Source organism: Haliotis cracherodii, unplaced genomic scaffold, assembly GCF_022045235.1.
Source record: "Haliotis cracherodii isolate W230 unplaced genomic scaffold, xgHalCrac1.p SCAF_1, whole genome shotgun sequence".
NCBI classification, from domain to species: domain Eukaryota; kingdom Metazoa; phylum Mollusca; class Gastropoda; order Lepetellida; family Haliotidae; genus Haliotis; species Haliotis cracherodii.
Window position 1 is genome coordinate 79,801,330 of NW_027266264.1, and position 22,399 is coordinate 79,823,728.

The 22,399-nt window shown below is 40.6% G+C and overlaps 1 protein-coding gene across 7 annotated transcripts in view; it reads left to right on the top strand.

Annotated features, from left to right (window-relative positions):
* LOC139441508 (chromodomain-helicase-DNA-binding protein 1-like) overlaps positions 1-14,599 on the top strand; it is a 48,403-nt gene extending 33,804 nt beyond the window's left edge. For 4 of the 7 annotated variants that reach the window (XM_071222379.1, XM_071222589.1, XM_071222434.1 and 1 more), the window contains 15 exons: positions 240-454; positions 830-972; positions 1,144-1,282; positions 1,895-2,045; positions 2,782-2,886; positions 3,386-3,814; positions 4,288-4,395; positions 4,701-4,879; positions 5,530-5,650; positions 5,973-6,139; positions 6,373-6,552; positions 8,018-8,110; positions 8,684-8,911; positions 10,318-10,356; positions 10,969-14,599. In XM_071222379.1, the coding sequence (XP_071078480.1) occupies positions 240-454; positions 830-972; positions 1,144-1,282; positions 1,895-2,045; positions 2,782-2,886; positions 3,386-3,814; positions 4,288-4,395; positions 4,701-4,879; positions 5,530-5,650; positions 5,973-6,139; positions 6,373-6,552; positions 8,018-8,110; positions 8,684-8,911; positions 10,318-10,356; positions 10,969-11,080 (2,409 nt within the window). In that variant the 3' untranslated portion in view covers positions 11,081-14,599. The remainder of the gene's footprint in view (positions 1-239; positions 455-829; positions 973-1,143; positions 1,283-1,894; positions 2,046-2,781; positions 2,887-3,385; positions 3,815-4,287; positions 4,396-4,700; positions 4,880-5,529; positions 5,651-5,972; positions 6,140-6,372; positions 6,553-8,017; positions 8,111-8,683; positions 8,912-10,317; positions 10,357-10,968) is intronic. The other 3 variants (XM_071222656.1, XM_071222720.1, XM_071222496.1) reach the window with 3 other exon arrangements.
* Positions 14,600-22,399: the final 7,800 nt, after the last annotated feature.

Genomic DNA, 22,399 nt, shown 5'->3' on the forward strand with positions numbered 1-22,399 from the left:
ATACAATGCCCTGCTTTGTTGCAGTGGTAGGAAGTAGATGTTTTAGTGTCGCCTAAAATGGCAGAAATTTTACCACTTTTTTTACCTTTCCATTAGACAAGCTAGGAGGTTCATCCAAATTTCTGTCCCGTCGTTGAGGATACTTATGAAATAGGAAAAGGCTACTACTGGTTTGATTAGTGGAAGACATTGACACTTTTATCAAGTGTTGACCCAGGTCATTCCTTTGGCTGTTGCAGCTGCAGATGGAGTATGATTCTGATGGAGAGAAGAAAAAACGGAAGAAGCGTGAGGTCGAGGAATCGGAGGGCAGTGATGAGGATGAAGATGAGGACAAACCCAGACGGAGAGGAAGACCTCGCACTGTCAACAAGGATGCTGTGAAGGGATTTACTGATGCAGAAATTAGGAGATTTGTTAAAAGCTTTAAGAAGTTCGGAGATCCCTTAACAAGGTAACAAGAGAAATTGTTAGTAACATTGTAGTTTACACTTTGATGCTGCCCTGCTTTCAAAGAATGTGCAACATTGTCAGTCTGATGGCCATTGGACATGTGTTCAGTATGGGTAGCCAGTTTTAAACATGATGCCACTTTTGATGCTATAATCATTTTTGATGTTCTTCAGAAATATATTTATACAATATCATAATATGACAGCATCATTAAACAAAGGTTGATTTTGTTTTTAGAATAACAATTGTTAAAAAGTTGTCACTGATTTTGGATAAGAGGACTAATTAGTGAACATGTCTTGATGATATGAATTATGCTTTTATGCTTTGTGAATACAAATTATTCATAACATTGTCTCACTGTTACTGTCTTCAGACTGGATGCCATTGCCTGTGATGGAGAATTGCAAGAAAAGTCTGAGGCTGACTTGAAACGTTTGGCGGAGATGTTGATCAAACACTGCAGTGAAACAATTGAGGAGAGCAAGAACAAGCAGGCTGAGGAGACACAACCTGAAGGTGAGGCTTGGACACAATCATCTCGCAGAAATATTGCTTTGTTTTTATCTCTTTAAGTATCCTACATCTAAAAGCTGTAGAGTACTGATATTTATATTTTCCTTGGTTGTTTTTTGTATGTATGTAGTACATAGTCTGTGAACTAGAGTATACTGAAGACTGGTATTGCAGGTGGCAAGAAGGCTCACAGCCGTGGGCCAACATTCAAGCTGTCCGGAGTGATGGTCAACTGCAACTCCCTGGTCAAGGCGCAGCAGGAGTTGGAGCCCCTGGCTAAGGAAGTACCTGCTGAGAAAGCAGAGAGGAAGAGGTAAGCTCAGACTTTCTTTGATAATTACAAAATCATGAATATTATGAAAGATGGAGATAACAGCTTTGGTTGAATGGGCTTGCCTGTATATGATTAATTAACAGATTAGTACTATGGGTTATGTGTAATTATCGTTTTTGAAATTTTTTGACAGAATTGATCCCCAGTACCCATGATTGTCTTAACAGTGGACCAAACTTGGAATCAGGATTTCACTGTGCATGCAGTGGTAGAAACTGGCATGTTTTGTCCACTAGTCCTTACAATGATAACTTATAGCAAGACCCTTAGAAATGGCAAATTTCTTCTAGTCCTTATGATACCTTAACTATTGGGCAGTTTGGCAAGGACTCGACTAGTGCCAATTTCTGATGCTGTGCATGGCCACTGATAGTGTGGAATGATGTTTGCTATCATCCACTTGTTTTTCACCAACTTGAATATTTACATGCCTCCACCATTGTGGCTGTATTGCCGACTGCTGGATGAAGACAACTGACACCCACTCCTGTAGTTACCCCTCTGTGAAGCCAATGTAGGCTGCTAGCCCGAGATGAGGACTGAGCATGAGATGGGGATGCTCTCTCAGTGAGTCGTGTTCCCGTGTTGCAGGTATCAGATGGACATGTATGTAAAGAAGGTGCACTGGGATTGCCTGTGGGACATTGAGGATGACTCCAACCTGTTGAAGGGGGTCTACGAATATGGCATGGGCAGCTGGGAGGCCATCAAGATGGACCCCGAACTCTCGCTCCATCAAAAGGTATGCCACAGTTCTACTGATGATATGAACATTGGATTTGGTACAGGAAGAACCTGTGCCTACCTGCTTCTTGGCATATTGTTGGTGCTGTAGAATGTTTTCCTGCCATGTCTTTGAGTATCATTTTAATCGAAGCTTTGGTGTCACATGCTTGATAAGGTTATGGCAGCTGTGCCAAAATGTTGCATTGAATAAAGAAGTTGAAGTCAACTTTATTTTTTTCCTTCATTTGTTACAAGCCAATTCACACTGATCCATTGACAACCGCCTCCATGGTCTAGTGGATAGAGCATCTGCTGGAGAGTGGAAGGTTGGTGGTTCAATCCCCGGCCTCGTCAAACCAAAAGACATTAAATGATGGTATTTGATGTTTCTCTGCCTGGCGCTCGGCATAAGGGGATAAAAACTGACTGGTCAGCTCAGCGTTTGTACACTGCGGCATAGCATCACTATAGAGCCGATACTGGTTTCAGACTAGTACTAGCTGCCACACCCAATTGCACATCCGTCGCAATATAAGTGCAATTATGATGAACTATGCATTAAACCCTGTTACACCTCGCCTCCCCTGATCCATGAAACAGGGTTATATTGTACTGCATGGAGCATGAACTGAGCGAGAGGTTAGTGCATTAAGATAACATACAACACTATAAGTGGTATTTCTGTAATTTGTGGCGGTTGATGATTGTATGGTAAAAGATCAAGGCTATTTATTGGTGTGTTTATGTTCCAGATTCTTCCTGGTGAAGACATGAAACCACAGGGCAAGCACCTCCAGACGAGAGTTGAGTACCTGCTGAAGATACTGAAGAAGAAGACGGAGAAGAACAATATTATTGTAAGAGTTACAGTACATTTGTCTTCTTTTCATTTCTGTTATTAGACCTTAATTCGTTTCAGACTACAGAATCTGTTTCTCAGGTCAATATCAATTACGGGGTGGTGGGGTAACCTAGTGGTAAAAGCGTTTGCTCGTCATGTTGAAGGCCCAGGTCCGATTCCCCACATGGGTACAATGTGTGACGCCCATATCCCTTTGTCCACTGACGTGATATTGCTAAAAGCGCCATAAAACCTCACTCACTCACTCACTCACTGTTATGATACTCTTCGTTAGGAAAATGTCTTGGTACAAGAACTTCTTTATGTACGATTTGGTATTTATGACAGTTCATGCATAATACTCTTCGTTTTCTTCCATTTGAATTCTTAGTAGTCTAGTTTGTTCAATGATTTATGTATAAGTAGTTATTCAGTTCACTCAATGGAGGTTCAAGAACTGAAATTGTATCATGCAGTAGAAATAAGTAAGCAGTGAAACAAATTTCACATTCCAGCCAACAAAAGCAAAAACAAAAACATCCAAACGTCAAAGGAAACCCAAATCAAAACCTGAAATCATAGAAAATGACTTCAGCAGCTCAGATGAGAACTCCATGAAGTCATCAGTTAAAGCTTTGAAGGAAGAGATGAATGACAGCATCCCTGCAAGTCCCAGGAAGGCCCACAAGGGCTCGGAGGAGAAGGAGGTCAAGCAGGTGAAGCAGGAGGCTGAGGGGGATGTCAAGAACGAGGAGGAAGACGATGATGAAGAGGTTGAGGAGGGGGAGATTAAGAAGAAGAAGAAGAAAGTCAAGAAAGAGAAAAAGGAAAAGAAAGAGAAAAAGGAAAAAAAGAAAAAGGATAAAGATAAGGAAAACCTGGAGCGACATGACCGCGAGAAGTCTGAGGACAAGAAGGAGGAGAAGAAGAGTAAGAATAAGAAGGTACTGGTTATGATAGAACAAATATCTTGGAGGCAAGAATTGTTGTCATTGACAAATTTCTTTGTGAGAGATTGAAGGCATTTGGTCATGTTGGTTGTTTTGAAATTGAAGTATATAATACATTGTAAAAATTACACTTCTCAATCATAAAAGTAAAATAAAAAATGCCTGTGTTACACAAGAGCAAGGGTCTTTTCTTAATCTTGTATGCGTAATGAAGTTTCGAAAGTGTCGAGTTTTGACTGAAAGTCACCTGTTAGTCTTTAGTGTTGATGCAGAAAATATTTGAATATCAATGCTGACACATAACATACTCTTTGTAAGCGTCTTTGTTGACACTTTACACTGTTGACTGCAGATGAGCTACATTTCCGTGAACAGTGTTATTATTTATTTGAATACAACCATGTAGGCCAAGGAGACATTTGTAGTCCAACTCTAGAATATGTGTTTGTTTTCTTTGCTGTTTGCAGAAGAATAAAGATGGGGCGGGGCCTATGCACTTCACTGCCAACTCGGAACCTATCTCTGTCTCACAAGATGAGTCGGGCCTAGAGCTCACAAAGGAAATCTTCGCTCAGGTTTGTATTCCAGATTTCAGGGAGAATATCAAGACATGTTTATTCAGAGAACAGCACCAAATGCTGCATTGTATGAACAGGACATTAGTACAGGAGGCTATCAAACAAGAAAATAATTTTGCCCATTACTGCAGCCAGTATTTGAGTACTGAATGAATTAATATAAACAAAACCTGATTACAGTGTAGGGACACAGTCTGTTGATTTGCTCACCAAGGAGTGCAGTTTGTAGAGTGGCATTTGGGGGTCAAAATGGTCTATGGATTGAGTCCAGCTCACGTGCTGTTTGTCCTCGGTGTTTTCAGTGTAAGGAGAAGATGCGACCGGTGAAGCGAGCCCTGAAGGAGTTGGACAACCCCGAGGAAGGCTTGTCCGAGAAGGAGCAGATCATGCATATGCGGCAATGCTTGCTGAAGATCGGGGACCAGATCAGCAAGTGTCTCGTCAACATGAGCAACCCAGAGATCATCAAGCAGTGGAGGAAGTAAGTTATCTGGGGGCAAGTGGGGGTACAGGGCCATGATTTGCTGTGGAGAGTTGTCCCTTGGGCACACCAGAAACCTGTGAGACGCCGTGATATAACTGGAATAATGTTAAAAGCGGCTTTAAACCAAACATACTCCCTTACTGGTGGCAAGTACATTTCAATTTTCAACTGGATCAAAGAAATATGTTTCCTTATGTGCATGTCTTGATGACTGAGTTATGCTGACCGCCTCCGTGGTCTAGTGGTAGAGCATCTGCCCGGAGAGTGGAAGGTCCAGGGGTCAATCCCTGGCCGCGTCATACCAAAAGACATTAAAAGATGGTACTAGTTGTTACCCTGTCTGGCGCTCAGCATTAAGGGGCTAAAACAAGGACTGGTCGGCTCGGAGTCAGTATACTGTGTGTGATTGGGGTATTCATGTTAAACAGCTGCATAGTATCTCAGTGGGTTAGCACTATAAATCTGCATCAGTCCGGACTAGTACAAGCAGCCACACACACACATGTGCATGCACATCGCTATATAAGTGCAATAATCTTGGACGCGATGTTAAACCCCATTTCACCTCACCTAACCTGAGTTATGCCATTTCAACATGTTTGTACATGAATGTAGTTCCAATCTCAAACATCTTCACGTTTTTTCAGCAATCTTTGGATTTTTGTGTCAAAGTTCACCGAGCTGGATCCCATCAAACTCCACAAACTTTACAAACATGCTGTCAAGAAGCGAGATGGCAACAAGGACACTGTGCCTGCAACAGACGAAGTGAGTGTTGTACGCTATTGATAGTACTACTTTGGACTCTCCAGCCATGTAGGTGCACAGTGCAGCTAGCATCAGTGACACCAGCAAGGAAGAGCATTTGGTTTTGGGAGACACTTTATGAAACGCCTTTCTAAGAATGTTTAAGGTTTATTAACACTTATTTTGGCTCTATTTGTAAATAAACAAGAATTATTCAGAAATATAGTCAGTTTCAACTGGAGACGAGGCCTACCATTCAGTATGAAATATGTGGGAGCATGAGGTTGGATTTAAATATTGTCATTGTAAAGCGGTGACTAGATCTGCATGTGATGTATTCCAGTTCCACCCTGAGAGTTCCAACTCAAATCTGTCTCAGTCATCCCTTGGAAACAGCCACAAGTCCAGTTCCAAGCGGCCGTTTGAGAAGCTTGGGGAAGCGGGAAAGAGAGATCAACCTCCATCTAAAAAATCCCATAGCTCAGAACAAAAAGACAAGAATAAGGACAGGTAACCATAACTTTAAAGAGATAGAAAATTCCAAGTAATGTGATTACAGGTTACTATTGATGACAAATGTGAACAACTTGATGAATCGACTGTTCATACTCACATCTGTAGGAGCCGTACTGTAAGATACAGTGCTTACCAAAGTATGGTCTGCTAGTGATATATTCCCACCTCACCCAGAGTTAAGCTCCATAAGAGATTTACGTTCTCTATGACTGTCTTTATATTGACAGCGTTGTACATAATGGCCCGAAGCACGGCAGCAGCAGTAGTTCCAGTCACACGTCATCATTCCGCAATACTTTCAGCAGTGTGAAGGAGTCCTCACGTGTAGAGAGTGGCAACTCGAGTCCCGCTGACAGGTGGCAGCATGCTAGTCCATTAGCTCGAGCAGAGGATGTCCCCAGAAACAGGTGAGTCTGGACATGGCGCCTATCGTCTTGCTGTCACACCTATCTACCTGCTTTACTCGAGAAAGCTTACATAAGGACTAGTTCTGGTCCGTGTGGAGTTCCAGGTTAGAAATGGTCTTCAGCAACCCTTGCTTGTTAGCTAACCGGGTCCAAAGGACCAAGGTGAGCTTATCCCATGCGTGGCGTCCGTCGTCTGTATGTCACATTGTCAGCAATTTATTCAAATGACTTTTTCTGAACCACTAATTGGAAATTAACAAAATTTGACTGGAAGCATCCCTAGGTGGTGGGGATTCAAAATTGTACAAATGGTGGTGCTGACCCTCCAAGGGGCTGAGGGGTGGGGCCAAATAGGAGTAATTTGGCTATATTGCTTTAAGCGACTTTTTCTCAGGAACTACAGGATGGACATCAATCATATTTGGTAGGAAGTATTCTCAGGTGATTGGAAATCACAATTGTAAAACGGGGGGGGGGGGGGGGGGGGGGGGGCTGCACTTGACTTGGACACAGTAAAGATCCCCACCGTACAACCACATGTACAATTGCTGAGTATAATGAGAGGAATGCACATATGCTACCAGGAATGGCCCTTCTATTCATCTGTCTGGCACTCCCAAGAGAGTTAGAACCTTAACCATAACATGCAAACCAATATTATCCCCACCCTATAATAAACAAATACATTGTATACATTTGTTTGTTATGAAGAGAATAATATATTTATGCCAATAGGATTCGCCTAGGGTCCAGCCTTGCCTCTGGAAACTTAGATCATGGATCATAACATGGAAACAGTTCAGATCTTTATGCAACATTTGTATCTTGAGTTATATTGCTGTCAGATTCATGCTGTCAGATGTGAATCCACCCATTTTAATAGTCAAAATTACTAAATATTTGCAGTATTATATACATGTACAATGTATATGTATATTTTGAGCGATACAGGCCCTTTGGGTCTCTTGTTGTAAGAGGCATCTTGCAGGATCGGGTGATCAGGCTTGTTGACTTGGTTGATGCATGTCATTGCATCCAAATTGCGTAGATCAATGCTCGATAGATCAATCGTAAATGATGTCAGTCACTGGATTGTCTGGTCTAGATATCAGGTCCAAGTTTGTGTAAGAAAAAATACATGTATTACCCTTGCTCTCACTCCAGAAATACTCGAAGTCAGACACTCGTTTCATAAAATCGGTATGACACGTTTGCTCGTATGATGATCTCAATAACCTCATGAGTCGTGTGAGCTGCAGGGCAATGTGGCTCTATTTATTGAGTCTTTGACTAGCATGTTTCAAACATAAATATGATACATGTGTAAGTCTGGAAGAAGATTGGCAACTGCAGTGTTAGTGATGCTGTGATTGGGTACATATATCAGTGGTTGGAATATTAATCTCTGTGGCTTTATTCACACTTTGAACCTTGACCGTCCTCACAGTTACATGATTTTTGACAGGTACAATGAAGGCAGCGCGAGTTCATACAACCGTTACAATGAACTTCATCGTCCGCATCACAGCAATGACAGTAAACAAGATGCATATCACAGGTAACATTTTCAGTTGTGTCAAACAAGTTACAGAACACCCACAACTGGAAGGCCATGTTTTGCAAAACCCAACATCCATGACAGATTAAATATAGTCATAACAGAAAATCAGTGTTCTTCAGCCTCTTTTGAGTGGTATACTGAACAAAAACTGTTAGGAATCATAAATATTTTTGGAGATTTGCTTTTGTAGTGAAGGCACAATTTCATGACAATATCTAAAAAATATCCAGAATCCATGACTTTTTGTTTGTTCCTTGTACACATATTAAATCTTAAATGCCATTATTGTTTTCTTCTATCTGAAATTAGGGTGTAATAATTTACTATCATATTTCGTATAACCAGCAAATTTCCTCGGGGACCGGTAACTTTCTGGTCAAATGGCTGCATGGAATAAAATGATGTTGCAGACTGTAGCATTATACGCTCACTCATCCAGTACAGCCACATCTTCAGATGCTGTGATTAACTGGAATAAACCCATCTCACTCCACATCCTAGGCTGACATATGGCGGATATTTCTCTGACACAATAACTGCCTGGTTTACATTGTAGTTGTCTGACTTCAGGTACAATAATGACCGGCACTCAAGCAGTGGGCGGAGCAGTCATCAAGGGGGATCAGGGTACCACCGTCATGAATGGGGGGGAGGAGGAGGCGGCGGCGGCGGCGATGGTCGCCAGTCCAACTACCGCTCAGACCACCACCGCAATGACCACTATCGTCCAGAATACGGCCACCACTACAGAGAACATGATGGTCACTACCAGAGACAAGGGGATGACTGGGGGACAAGGTCAGTTCAGCATTCCAGCCATATAAATTTATTTCTTTAAAGACTAGTCCAGAGGACTGGTGGAAATCTCATTTTGCTTTTCCTCACAATGTGTGGCTTGTCCTGCTTGAATGAGACAAATTATTTTACGATATTTACATCTATCAGTTTTATTCAGTTGGTTCCAAGTTATAGCCCTCAAATGCTACTTGTCGTTGAGGACTACCATCATTAGATTTTTACTTGTTCACAGCACAGTCTAGTAGTGCAGGGCTTTTATCCCTTTCATTTATTTTTGTATTTACCCATATATCTTGGGTTCTTCTCTAGTTGTAGTTATAAGAACAGAGTTCATCCATCAGCTTCTCAGTGGGAAAATGTTTCTCAAAAACTATTGAAGGTAGAGAAATGAGAAATTTTACACACCGATGTTACTGGTCATGATCTCAAATGAGTACGAAAATTGGTGTCTTAAATTCACACTTTACAGAGGTAGGGCCCTTGCTCCTTACTGGGCTGGGCTCCTTGCTTTTCAACTTGGCACTCGCTGCGTGAAATGGGGACATGTTTTCTCAGCAACTACTGAAGTTACATGAATGAAAATTTGCATGCTTATCTAAGAGATCGTTGTCAAGACTTAGTTTGAAAATTGTGCCATAAATTATACTTTTCCAGAGTTACATCCGTTGCTACATGTTTTTAGATGCACAGTTAAGGCCCTGGATGAAGGTTTTTCTATTTAGTACATAGTGTCTGCAATGTGGAAAGTAAAATCAGATTTTCTCATGACAAAAAGCCATCCCAGTGCTTGTCTCTTCTTAAGGATATATAGGACTCTTGTTTTATAGTAAACATTAACTTCCATGTGCCCTATAGCGGGGGGTAGTGATGACGCAGTTTTCTTGTTTGTAGTGTCCTTATACATTGATTTCGAAAATGCCAAGCAATGTATGACTTTTCATACCTGTCTACTCAAATTCTTTTTGTATGAGTTTTGATGTTTCTTCCCTACCTAGATTATTAGATGTTATTGGAAGTTATAAGATCACATGGTGATTGTACCAGCTATTGGCACCGACACAGTGTGTGTGTGTCAGAAGGTTTGGAAATATTTTTTCAAAGACCGACAGCTAGTAGCAAAATTACACATGAGCCTTGAATAAATTGAGTAAAAATAAGATATGCCCCAAACCACAGCTACCGTGTCCATTGAGACACCATTCTTTTAGGGCAAACACTGATGTATAAAATGTTGAACATGAGTTATTGAGTTTCAATAACAAGATGACTAATTTTTACAAGTGCTGAGATGTTATGGAGGCTCGCTACCAGCAGACTATTGATTTATCTTCTCCAATAGACCTTCAAGGTGTAGGTAGTTCGTAGCTTCTTCCACTCGTTGAAACCATGGCTGTTTTATCCTCCAGAGCGGCCTGGTCAATCAACAACCTTTTGTTACTAATGAGGTGAGATGTATCAGGATTACTTTAGTTATACTACCAAGCCTTTTGTTTCTAAACCTTGGAGCAAGGTTTTATTCACATGGGATTTTATGGATTTTGCTTTCATACATAGGGCTGAGATTTAAATTTTAAATGTTAAAAATCAGTAAACTCATTCTGTAGTGTCTCTTCTGCAAATTGTGTATTTAATCACTTTTAATCTGTCATATTGTTGGGTAATACCCAAGTTCCTACAGCCCTAAGTATGGAAATATCCGATTTTTGTCTTTGGTTTACCCTGTTTTGTTCAGAGGGCCTGGACTTGTGTGTATGGCAGGGAATATGGTGGAATGGTTGCTTTTGTTATCGTTGTAAGAATATCATAAATATGTTAAAATTCACAAATTTGTCATAACCTCATTAAAATGTCTCTGATCATAAGATCAGTGGTAAGCTGTGGAGGAATTTATGGTTACAGGGTTTTTAATACTGTGAATAAGGATAATGTGTAACAGTCTTTTTGTGGAGTAATACATACTTATGTGCTTGTTAATACACAAAATGTAAAATCCGAGCCAATGTTTCCTGGAGAGTAGGACCCAATACAGTTCCCTCAAATGTTTTCCTATGTTTCAGGAAGCGCAAGAGTGATGAGCATTCTGATCGACGTTCTCACAAAGACCCACGGCTTGACCAGAACCGTTCTTCCACCTCAGTGCACACTGAATCTAGTCAGTCCAAGCACTGATACTGGCTGTTGCTAGTAGATCTGACTCACAGAGCTGACTCAAGGACAGAGAACTCCGTGAGGAATGCCCTATGTCTTGTGCTATGTGAGCTCAATATGGGTTTCCCACACAGGGTGCTTCCATGGTCGGGATCATTTTCTACCACATACATTCCTGCGGCCATCATGAGAGAAAGCTGATGTCACTTCCTTGGAGGGTTTAAATGTTGATTGGTGTGGTAAATGCTGCCTTATATACAGAAACCAGTGAGAATGTGTCGTGCCTGTGTGTCGTGGGACTTGAGTTTGGCAGTGTCTTGACACCCGTGCTGTCCTCTCAGCAGCCAAGTATTCCTTGCTTCAGACTTGTGGACAATGTGTAGCAATTCAGCATCCAAAGATCTTCCAGTATTTTACTGATCACCTTTTCAAGAATGTCCATAATATACGAAGATCTGTTTAGAATCAGTCCCACACAGCATCTTCATTTGAATGTTCCCATGTTTGTGTTTTCCGAAGCCAGTACAGGGACTGTTGAAAGCTCAGAAGTTCTTAACACTGCCCATACTTGTATATTGAAACATAGATTTGACATGTCTCACGTCTCATGCCTACCTGTTCATGGAATGAGTCAGCTGCCATGCAGTAGGGGTGTCATTGATTGGAATGTTTAGTATCAATATATTGAGTCAAGCATCGCAATCAAAGTGTCTAGTATCCCTATCTTGCAGTGATCTTGGAACTTGAGTAAAAGGTCCTTAGATATGGTGAAACCTCAGTGGCCTGCACACCCTGCCTTCTAGACAATCTGGTTTGGAAAGTCTATTAGAATCCAAAGGAACAAGACACCCTATCAGTGATTTGGTCTTCTGGAACTGTGTTCATCCGCGAGGCTTCACTGTACCTGAGACAGATACACTAATGCATCTCTGTCCAGTTGTAATATGAGCTCACACACAGGACATTAACTGTTCTTCCGTTCTGTCGCCATGGCACTTAGATCCTGCATCAACGTGACATGGTGAGGGCTGCAGTCTAGCTCTTCCTTTGCTTGTAGTAGCTGGTCAGAAAGAAATGTTTTTTTCACTTTGCCAAAAAGCGCTTTATAGTGTTAAGTGTTACAAAGGCCAGAGATTGTTTCCAGACTTGTGCTGCAGATTCCTCACAAGAGAAATATTTCTCCCAGTTCACTTTTTTTTGTTAAAACATGTCAAGCAATGTGGTAAATCTTAAGATCCTAAAATAACTGATGAAACCAATATCAAAGATGTATTTTGCCTTTATGAGAAGTTATTGTATTCTCTTTTTATCTGAGGTCAAAAATGTAACTGCTGAGAAACAAGTCGTCATCACCTTTGTTGGTCTCAAGAGACTTCTTAAATTGTTTGAAAGATGGTGTTATTTTCAGGCACAAGCTAAGAACCAAGAAGTACATGTAGAATTCTTAACTTCAGAACTTGAATCAGATCTATCAACTTTCACGTCTAATTTTATTGTATCAATTACATCTGAGAGAAAACTATTTCACAGTTGTTTGACATACACTTGACCCCTAAGTCATGTTGTTTGCACTTCATTTTGGAGGGAGTTTGGGCTTCACAAACGTGCAGCTTGTGTTTCAGGAACTCATTTGCTGGACATATGTATAAGTTTGTTTTTATTTTTAGCTCACCTGATAGAAAGTCAAATGAGCTAATGTCTGGCCTGCTTGTCTGGTGTCAAGCATAAGTCATCTGGCTTCAACATCTTGTAAAAACAACCTATATTGTAAAAGCTATTTATGGCCATTTTTTTCCAAAATGTAATGAAATTTGGCAATTTTTTAGTTAGTTGGGGAGTCAACACTACAGTCTCCTTATGATAAATATTGTTCAAATATTGACTTTTGTTAGTTTTTTCTCATGCCAAAGTATTTAAATATCAACACTGAAATCAACTTTTGTTGAGTGTCTCTCTTTGTTGACATTTATGTGTCCAGGTGAGCTACAGTGCTGTGACACTATTTTTGTATTTGATGATTTGCAGGATAAGGCAGTGGTATTTAATGTAAGAGAATGTTCTGTTGGAAGGGAAAAACAATGTAGATAAAGGAGATTTATTTTTTTGAAGTTTTGGTCACACGGAAGATGAACGCTTGTCTTTCAGGCGCAATGGCTTTGTACAGATGTAGCACAGCATGACACAATGTGGACACATTGTTGCTGGTTGATTCACAGCAGCATGTGTAACAGCTTGTCAGGCTAGCTGAATAATTATCACTTGGAGCACTTCAGTAAAATGTTGAGCAATACATAGAGTGAGCACCCAGAACCATTGCATTTGAACATGGGATACGTCGGGTGGGAAGATTGAACAGTTACATCTCAGGGTGTTGGTCATTATCCGTAGTAACCGTTGCTGCACATGAGTCAACATTCAACAGTCTTTTGAATATAATGAAGACCTGGTTCTACAGTCTGTTCCTCGAGATATGTGTATGTCTTGTTACAAGAACTGTCTGAATCTCGTCTTGCATCACAATGACATTGAAGATATTCTTCCTATTTACATATGTGTAGCACATCATATCATTGTCTATGCAAAGCGCATATTTCCATCATCATCGTCGTCATCGTCATCGTCATCGTCACCGTCACCCGCCATTACCACCCATGCTCATGGCATTACTTAACTGTGGCCTCACAGGATGCAGTTCTTTAGTTGCCCTTTCTGTTTTGGTTACTGATACAATTAATGGAGTTAGATGTTAATGATTGTGTATCCAGTGTTAGGATACGAGGAACATGTTAGACAAGGCTAACATGGACTGAGAGTTATGATGTTACTACATGGGTAATTCAAATGATAGGTTAAGGTCAAATATTAGATCTTTCACAGATAATGTGTTGGAATATGTTCAAATGTTTGTTACCATGGTGACTGTTGATAGTGCTCAGGCAGTACCAACACAGGTATCAGGTTGATCCTGAAGACTGTACAGATGTACAAATGGCTTAATTTATGATCAGAGCACATTTACTCTTTTTCGAAGTAATTTTACCATGAAATGCATATCCATGAAGCAACCATTCCAAGTCATCTTCCAAGGCAAGGGAGTTAACGACTGTAAAACTCTAGTGGAAACTGGAGGTTTATATTCGGTTAATTCCCTTGCATCTGGAAGATGATTCCAAGTAAGTTCAAGTATTTTAATCCATGATCATCCCCATGTTTCCATGCATTTACCCAACACACCATGAATCATTTCCTGAATTTCACAGGCTTCATACATTGACATTGTTTGCGTCATTGTTGATCACATTGTCTTTCTCTGTACAATTTCAGTTGTTAAGTATTTGGTTTCTATATTTGATTTTGTTGACATCAGTTCCACTGTATGTTCAAATGCCTAAGAGTGAATTATGTTTGTGTATGAGGAAAGAAATGTGATAATGTATTGTGTGCTGTACAGTGTGTTAAATGACACAAAACTATCTGTAAATTGTATGTATGTATATAGTGTAAAATATGCAAAGTAATGAAAATAAAATTGTGAATTTTGTCCCTCTATTGTCTTCTGTATAGATGTTTGTTTCACAGTGGCTTCAAAGTTTATTCTTGGTATAGATTCAGGTTTGTTTTCATAAACGAAGGGATATATGGTATGATCGTGACATTCCAGGCTATCCTTCTAAAACAAAACACACAAAACCAGATTTTTGGCATGGAAAGTAACCGATTTACTGCACATCTGAACACTTGGTGAGTTATGCCACATTGGAAACAGGAAGGACCAGGGTCCTGAGAACTTGATATATCATCTGTCCACTATTTGTGTTTCTGGCTGGCACCTCTTGCTCATGGACGGGTACAGGTACGTTGGGTGGGGACTGTTACCCCCCCACCCCCCCCCCCCCCCCCCCCCCCTCCCCGGCTGCTGCTAGCTCATCTTCCCGAGGCAAAGAGAGTTAACTGAATGTATTATTCCAGTTTCCACCATTGCCGAACTAGGCCTTAATTTCTGGTCAATTAGATTCCACCTCTCATATCACTTGCATTTGCTTTATACTAAATGATGGCCCCCCAGTGAAGACGATCTGATCGATACCGTATTTTCTTGAGTATAGTGCGCACCCATGTATAATGCGCACCCCCCTCTAGCGGGTTCAATATTTTGGAAAAAAAGAAATTTGAATATTATGCGCAGAAAAAATTTACACCGTACCCTTTCAGCGAAGTCCGGCAAACGAACGGGTGCTGAGAAACTTCGTCAGTACAAATTCGAAATTTGAGATAAAAAATCACCAGACATGTTTATTTACCGTTTAAATAGTATTTATTGTTCTGCTAGGCATTGTTTTATATCTAGGGATTAAGATTACCTTGTGTATTTTCTCGTAAACTAAGCCGGAAACAGCAATCAGCTGTACACACGTTTTCTTGGAATCGACCGGTGATTCGGTCAAGACACACCCAGTGATATAACTTTATAGGATTTTTAATGCAAGGATCGGCAACAATTGTATCTGAAACTATTTTATTTATCAGGAATAATATATTCCATTATTTTCTTAATTATATGCAGCCTTTACTAAACATATTTAAAATAATAATAACCCTAAGCGAAGCAGCTGATCGCTATTCCCGGGTATTATTTTTTACATGGAACATGTCTGACCAGTCACCGTCAAGGCTCACGCGCACGTGAGCACGTGAGCGCGAGAATTTCATGTTGACATAGAATCGTCAAACATAAACAAATATGACTTTTAACGAGTCAAAGTATGTCATTTATGATATATGTATCCATTCTCTGTCAACTAAAGTTCGTTTCAAGGCGTCAATAGCGGTATTCTGACCGTGGTTGCAGTTAATAACGGTGAGTTGTGCGATCTTCCGATCGCTTCACACACGATTTCGCCGAAATTAATAAAAACAATATTATAAGGAATTTTGAATAAAATTAATGAAGTAAGTTACAAACATGTCCAGAAATACAAAGAACACTTTTTATAGACAGACAGTGTAATTACATAATTATTTTGCGTACTTCAGTATGGATTTGTTGACATGGTATTTCCGGTGTTTCGTGCTCACGGTACGTAATGTCTTTCCATGGGAGGAAAAAACATCCAAACTCATAATTCGTGTATAATGCGCACCCCCTTCTACACAGCTGATCAAGATTTAACTTGTAATAAAATGGGACTTATTTCGCGAAGTGCATCAAATCATTTGGAAAATATCTGTTGACACTATGTTAATGGAACACATGCTTTGACTAATCCCGCAATTGACCACATTCTGCATGGCAGTTTACGAACCAGATGTCGATTTGTTACCTGATTTTGATTGGACTAAGCATAGATTTGTTAGTCCAGCCAAAATATAACGCCATAATTCCAGCCCACTTCGGTTAAGGATGAAAACTGGACATTCATAGTCAGTTAACTCCCTTGCCTGGGAAGATGATGCAACATGGTATGAACACTTGCTGTTGAGGTTTTTGCTACAAGTGATGGAGATAGCTGACCACATCATTACCTTGCCACTGTCAAGGTTTTTAATCTCCTGAATGCACTTGGTGGCAAAATGTTCATGGCAGCGCACCCTGGTTCGATCTTGCAGAAATCGTTGCTCATTGCTGAACCAAGCAGTTCTCCATCACTGGTTAGGTCTTCTTCTGTATGCTTGACACCACTGGCGTGGCAATTGACAATGTTGGTGCGTTAAGACAACTCGGAGGCCGATCTCAAAGGCTGCTGATTTTGTGTACTCGTATCCAAGTGACTTAGTCCTATGAAGCAGTCCCGGACTCGTTGGATACCTTGGCTTCGGCCAACTGTGGTTCTGCAGCTTCCAAACGTGCGATGTAACGTTCTGTTGTGCTGCGGTCAGTCATGGTTTAGCAGCTGCTAACAACCTGTTGGAAACCCCTTATTTTTCTTGGCATATGCTTAATGTACATGTGCATCGATCCTGTTTTTCTGATCTTTTACATTACAGGTAGATTATGCATTTGGTCGTTGCTGCATTTTGATGATTCCAACGACGTTATTAATTTGCTTCCAGAAGACCTGTCCATGCTTCATATATTGTTTATGTGGTGATGTCTTTCGTACATGTATAACCGTGTCACCCAGTTTCTCTATGGGGTTTGTAAGTACAAGGAGTTGCACACAGTCAGTTCAGTCTGCTGGACATGTATAACCGTGTCTCCCAGTTTCTCTATGGGGTTTGTAAGTTCAAGGAGTTGCACACAGTCAGTTCAGTCTGCTGTACATGTATAACCGTGTCACCCAGTTTCTCTGTGGGGTTTGTAAGTTCAAGGAGTTGCACACAGTCAGTTCAGTCTGCTGGACATGTATAACCGTGTCTCTCAGTTTCTCTATGGGGTTTGTAAGTTCAAGGAGTTGCACACAGTCAGTTCAGTCTGCTGTACATGTATAACCGTGTCTCCCAGTTTCTCTGTGGGGTTTGTGAGTTCATGGAGTTGCACACAGTCAGTTCAGTCTGCTGGACATGTATAACCGTGTCACCCAGTTTCTCTATGGGGTTTGTAAGTTCAAGGAGTTGCACACAGTCAGTTCAGTCTGCTGTGCATGTTGCTGAATGCGGCATTTAACAACAAACTGTGTAATGTATATGAGCTAGTAGGTGTAGAAATAGAAATAGAAAACTCAAATTGAAATATTTATGATTTTTACATCCAGGGATTTGTAGTTGAACCACTAAGTGCAGTTTTGTAGTCAAGAGGAAAGTATTTGTCCAAAAACAAACAATGGAACATTCTATAAAGAACAGTTCTTAATGTCCTTTGCAAGTCCAGGTACCTAACAAGGGAGATAATTCATCCTTGTGACCACTGGGAAGTGCAAAGGTCATGATTGTGTATTTCCTGTTTCAGCCCTGGACCATGTGTCCTGATTGACTGGAGGAACCCATGGAAGAGTTGTTGGTTAGAGGAGTGCTGACTTCAACACAGACTTGCACAAGTCTCTAAGGCAATAATTATTGGTTTAAATCATAATTTCTATTTTATATAAATAATAAGAACAAGTTGTTCCTATAAAAGACTTGTGTACTGTCTGCTTATGAAGACTTGCAAATTATTAAGATAGAATTACTACACATCCATGGACTTAGCCTTGCTCCAAGGCAGTACGCTGAATGATAACTTCAACAGTGGTGACCACTACATTAGTCACTCCTACATGTCACACTTTGTGACATTGTCCCTTGTTTGGATCCCCTATCTTGAACAGGACATTACTCATGGAGACAATATCTAGTCAGGAAATGTCATTGAATTAATTTTCAGTCATGAGAATTTGCATATGGAAACATTTTCAAAAAAAACCCATCCAACCAGTTCAACATCAAGTTATTTTCAAACTTAGAAGAAGTACAGTTTTGAAAATTGCAAGTGAATTTAATGTTTCAGACTAATTACATGTACGTCAAATTACCATTAGTTCAGTGAGTAACCATACAGTGTCCTGTTTAATTATGAACTTTCATCATTGGTCTCTCATAATTACTAGCTAAACAAAACAGGTTACACTGGCATGGTTGGAGGATGGTTATATCAATGTTGATGGATTTCATACTTTGTTAAATTTTGAAGACAAGTTGTGTATACACAAGTTCAGCAAGTGACTGTGGAATTTATATATATTTTAATTTAAATTTTTACTAAATTCCTAGGCAGGTCGAGATCAAACTCAACCAAGTCTGGTTTCCTTGATTTCACAACTCCAACACTTGACCATAGATGTCAATTGCTAAGTTAGGAGGAGATGCTTTGTTACACAATGGTTTTGCTCAGTGATATGATCTGCATTATTTGTCCTCAAGATCATCTACCCCGACCCCTCAGCCCCCCGACTACCCTCGGCCCTCCCTTCCTTCACTGCTTCAAGCCCTTGGAGCAGTACATCAGAGGACCGTGGGACCTAGGCTAACCCTTGGTCTATGAAAATGTTTCTTTAAAAAAAAAATTCTGTGTGTGTGTGTGTGTTCCACAGTCATGGCGCAGGACTGGGAGATCTCACAGAGCAACATGGACATTGGATATGCAGGAATATGTGGTGCCATTTCTTATAAATAAATTGCAAATATGATGGAAAATAAAAACCAAAATCAAACCTCGAAAAGAAAACCATAAGTGTTCAAATACAATACGATATCAGGAAAATAACTAGCTTACATTCCATTTGAAATCTTGATGTCAGGTTTTAAACTCTTCCATATTTTATTAAAAGATGGGTGAATTTATATGTCCTAAAATTATTTTTCTCTGTTTGCTAGTCACGTGTTGGTTATTAGTCATCAGCTGTCACCATGTGGTGTGACCCAGGGTCAAGAACAGCAGGAGCCTGTAAATGGAATGTACTCTGGTGACTTCACACATCACAATCTCAAACCCAAGCAAATGGTACACACAGTTCCAGGGTGATAGTCATACTGTTACCATTACATCTAAGGGCAGTGCTACTACCACGGTTGGGACTAACAAGACTCGTTTGACTCCTACTGTGTTTGAAATGTTGTACATTTGTGATTTTCAAGGGTAAGGTGTCTATGATACCCATCAGCAATTGTGTATTATGCAAAAATAATTCTAATTTTAAAAATATTAAATCAAATTATATTTTGAAACAATAAAAGCATGTAGAAGTATTCTTTGAGTGCTGAATATTGCTGACTTAATATTTTCTATTGAAAATCAAACTGAGAAGTGTAGTTTCTTTTGCCCCCAAAATAATAATAATAATAATAATAATTATAATAGTGGTGGTGGTGGTGATGATGATGATGATGTGAGGTGAGGTGATATTGGGTTTCAGGTCGTGTCCAAGATTATTGCTCTTATATAGCGACGTGCATGCACATGTGTGTGTTTGTGTGTGTGGCTGCTTGTACTAGTCCGAACTGATGCCGATTTATAGTGCTAGCTCACTGAGATACCATGCCGCAGTTTAACATGAATACCCCACTCAGACACAGTATACTGACTCCGAGCCGACCAGTCCTTGTTTTAGCCCCTTAAAGCCGAGCGCCAGACAGGGCAACAACAAGTACCATCTTTTAACGTCTTTTGGTATGACGCGGCCAGGGATGATGATGATGATGATGATGATGATGATGATGATGATGATTTGTACAGCACGGAATCCAACCTTAAGCATGCTCAAAGCCCTAACATTCTTACTGGGTGTGCACACAATCTCCTTTCTCAGCTCCCTGGGGAGTGTACAACTCTAACTGCCTTGAGCTGTGCTAGATACAATAACATCTCAACCTTCTGGGATGATCCTGGGTCCAGTCAGACCACCTCAGGGATCAGGTTGTCGGATCCTTGTTTTCATGTATTGACCTTGTCAGGGGTAATTATTTGTAGCATTTGTGATCCCAGTATTGATACTGCCCACATAATTCAGATGCAGTATATTTGTTGTATCCTTAATAACTGACCGCCTCCGTGGTCTAGTGGTAGAGCGTCCGCCCGGAGAGGTTCGGGGTTCGATCCCCGGCCGCGTCATACCAAAAGACGTTAAAAGATGGTACTTGTTGTTGCCCTGTCTGGCGCTCGTCTTTAAGGGGCTAAAACAAGGACTGGTCGGCTCGGAGTCAGTATACTGTGTCTGAGTGGGGTATTCTTGTTAAACTGCGGCATGGTATCTCAGTGAGCTAGCACTATAAATCGGCATCAGTCCGGACTAGTACAAGCAGCCACACACACACGCACAGACATGCATGCACGTCGCTATATAAGTGCAATAATCTTGGACGCGACGTTAAACCCAATTTCACCTCAGCTCCTTTAATAACTCAATATTGTATACTAGTATTCATTTTGGCCCCAAGTTCAGTCTTTGATCTAATTTTGTCCCACTTCTCAACCAGTCATGTATGCATTTGTGTAATGTAATGTACAAGGTGTTAATGAAGTCAGGATATACAGTAAAGTATGGTTATTATAACAAACCCAAAGGGACCACTTTAACCGCTCGGCTACCTTTGTTTGTTTGTTTGTTTAACACCGCACTCATAAATATTTCGGGTATATGATGGCGGTCTGTAAATAATCGAGTCTGGACCAGACAATCCAGTGATTGATATCATGAGCATCGATCAACGCAATTTGAATACGATGACATGCATCAACCATGTCAGCGAGCCTGATCACCTGATCCCGTTAGTCGCCTCTTACGACAAGGATGGGTTGCTGAGGATCTATTCTACCCCGCCCTTCACGGGTATCAACATGAACCTCTACTAAAAGTAATATGTGATTGTTTTAGCTTAAGCTATTTTACCAGCCTGTCCATTGTACTTCATGACCCTCCCCAAGGACGCAAAAATTGGGGGATTCTGTACAAAGATTAGATATTGGTTTCAGCTACAGGTACAAAACTAGATATATTTGTATTTCTAAAAACTATTTAGAAATATGAGTCTCTCTATTTAAAGAATAACATCTGGAAAAAATGTGATTTTTGTGGCGGATGATTTCTTTTTTTTCCAGTCAGAGGCATAATTGTTTTATTCAAGAATTTTCAGCCACAATGTTTTTTGGTGATAAAATCAGAGCCCTCCCCACCCCGAAGATGAAATGGTAGGTCCCTTAGATACCCTCCCCACCCCGAAGATGAAATGGTAGGTCCCTCAGATACCTTCCCCACCCCGAAGACCAAATGGTAGGTCCCTTAGATAACCCTCCCCACCCCGAAGATCAAATGGTAGGTCCCTTAGATACCCACCCCCCGCCTGCCCAGCACCCCCTTCGTCGAATAAAGGGGATGCTCAGTTATAAAGTAACATCGTGTGTTTTCTGTGTGTGAAATAATTTTGTTTCTGTGTTGAAAGTTCTGTGGACTAAGGGAAAATTATCGTGTCAGACTTTGAATGTACGTTTGTATTGTATAATACACTGACAAAATAACATTCTGCCAGATGAAGTTAGATGAACTTTGGAGTTTAATCATTTCCAATCATATTTTCATTCCCTTAAGTATCTGCATGTATGGCCTTGGAAATATACCCGTACAGTTAGCAATGTGTTGTACGATCTCAGGGACGGGACGTAAACAGCAGGCATGTTTAGCTTCGCGTTATAAACCTACTGGCTGTTTGTGTAACTCGATATGGAGCTATTGAAATTGTGGTAACACCTCGCAGGAGGGCTTACAATCATTGTAAACCCTTGATAGAACAAAAACTACGAACAGCCTACGAGACGCACGTGCAGATTTCGTGCCATAGCGAGACGCACGTGCAGATTTCGCACCGTTGCGAAACCCACGTGCTGAGGTCACCGGTTTCATTGAACCGAGTTCACGACTGCAGGCGATATTT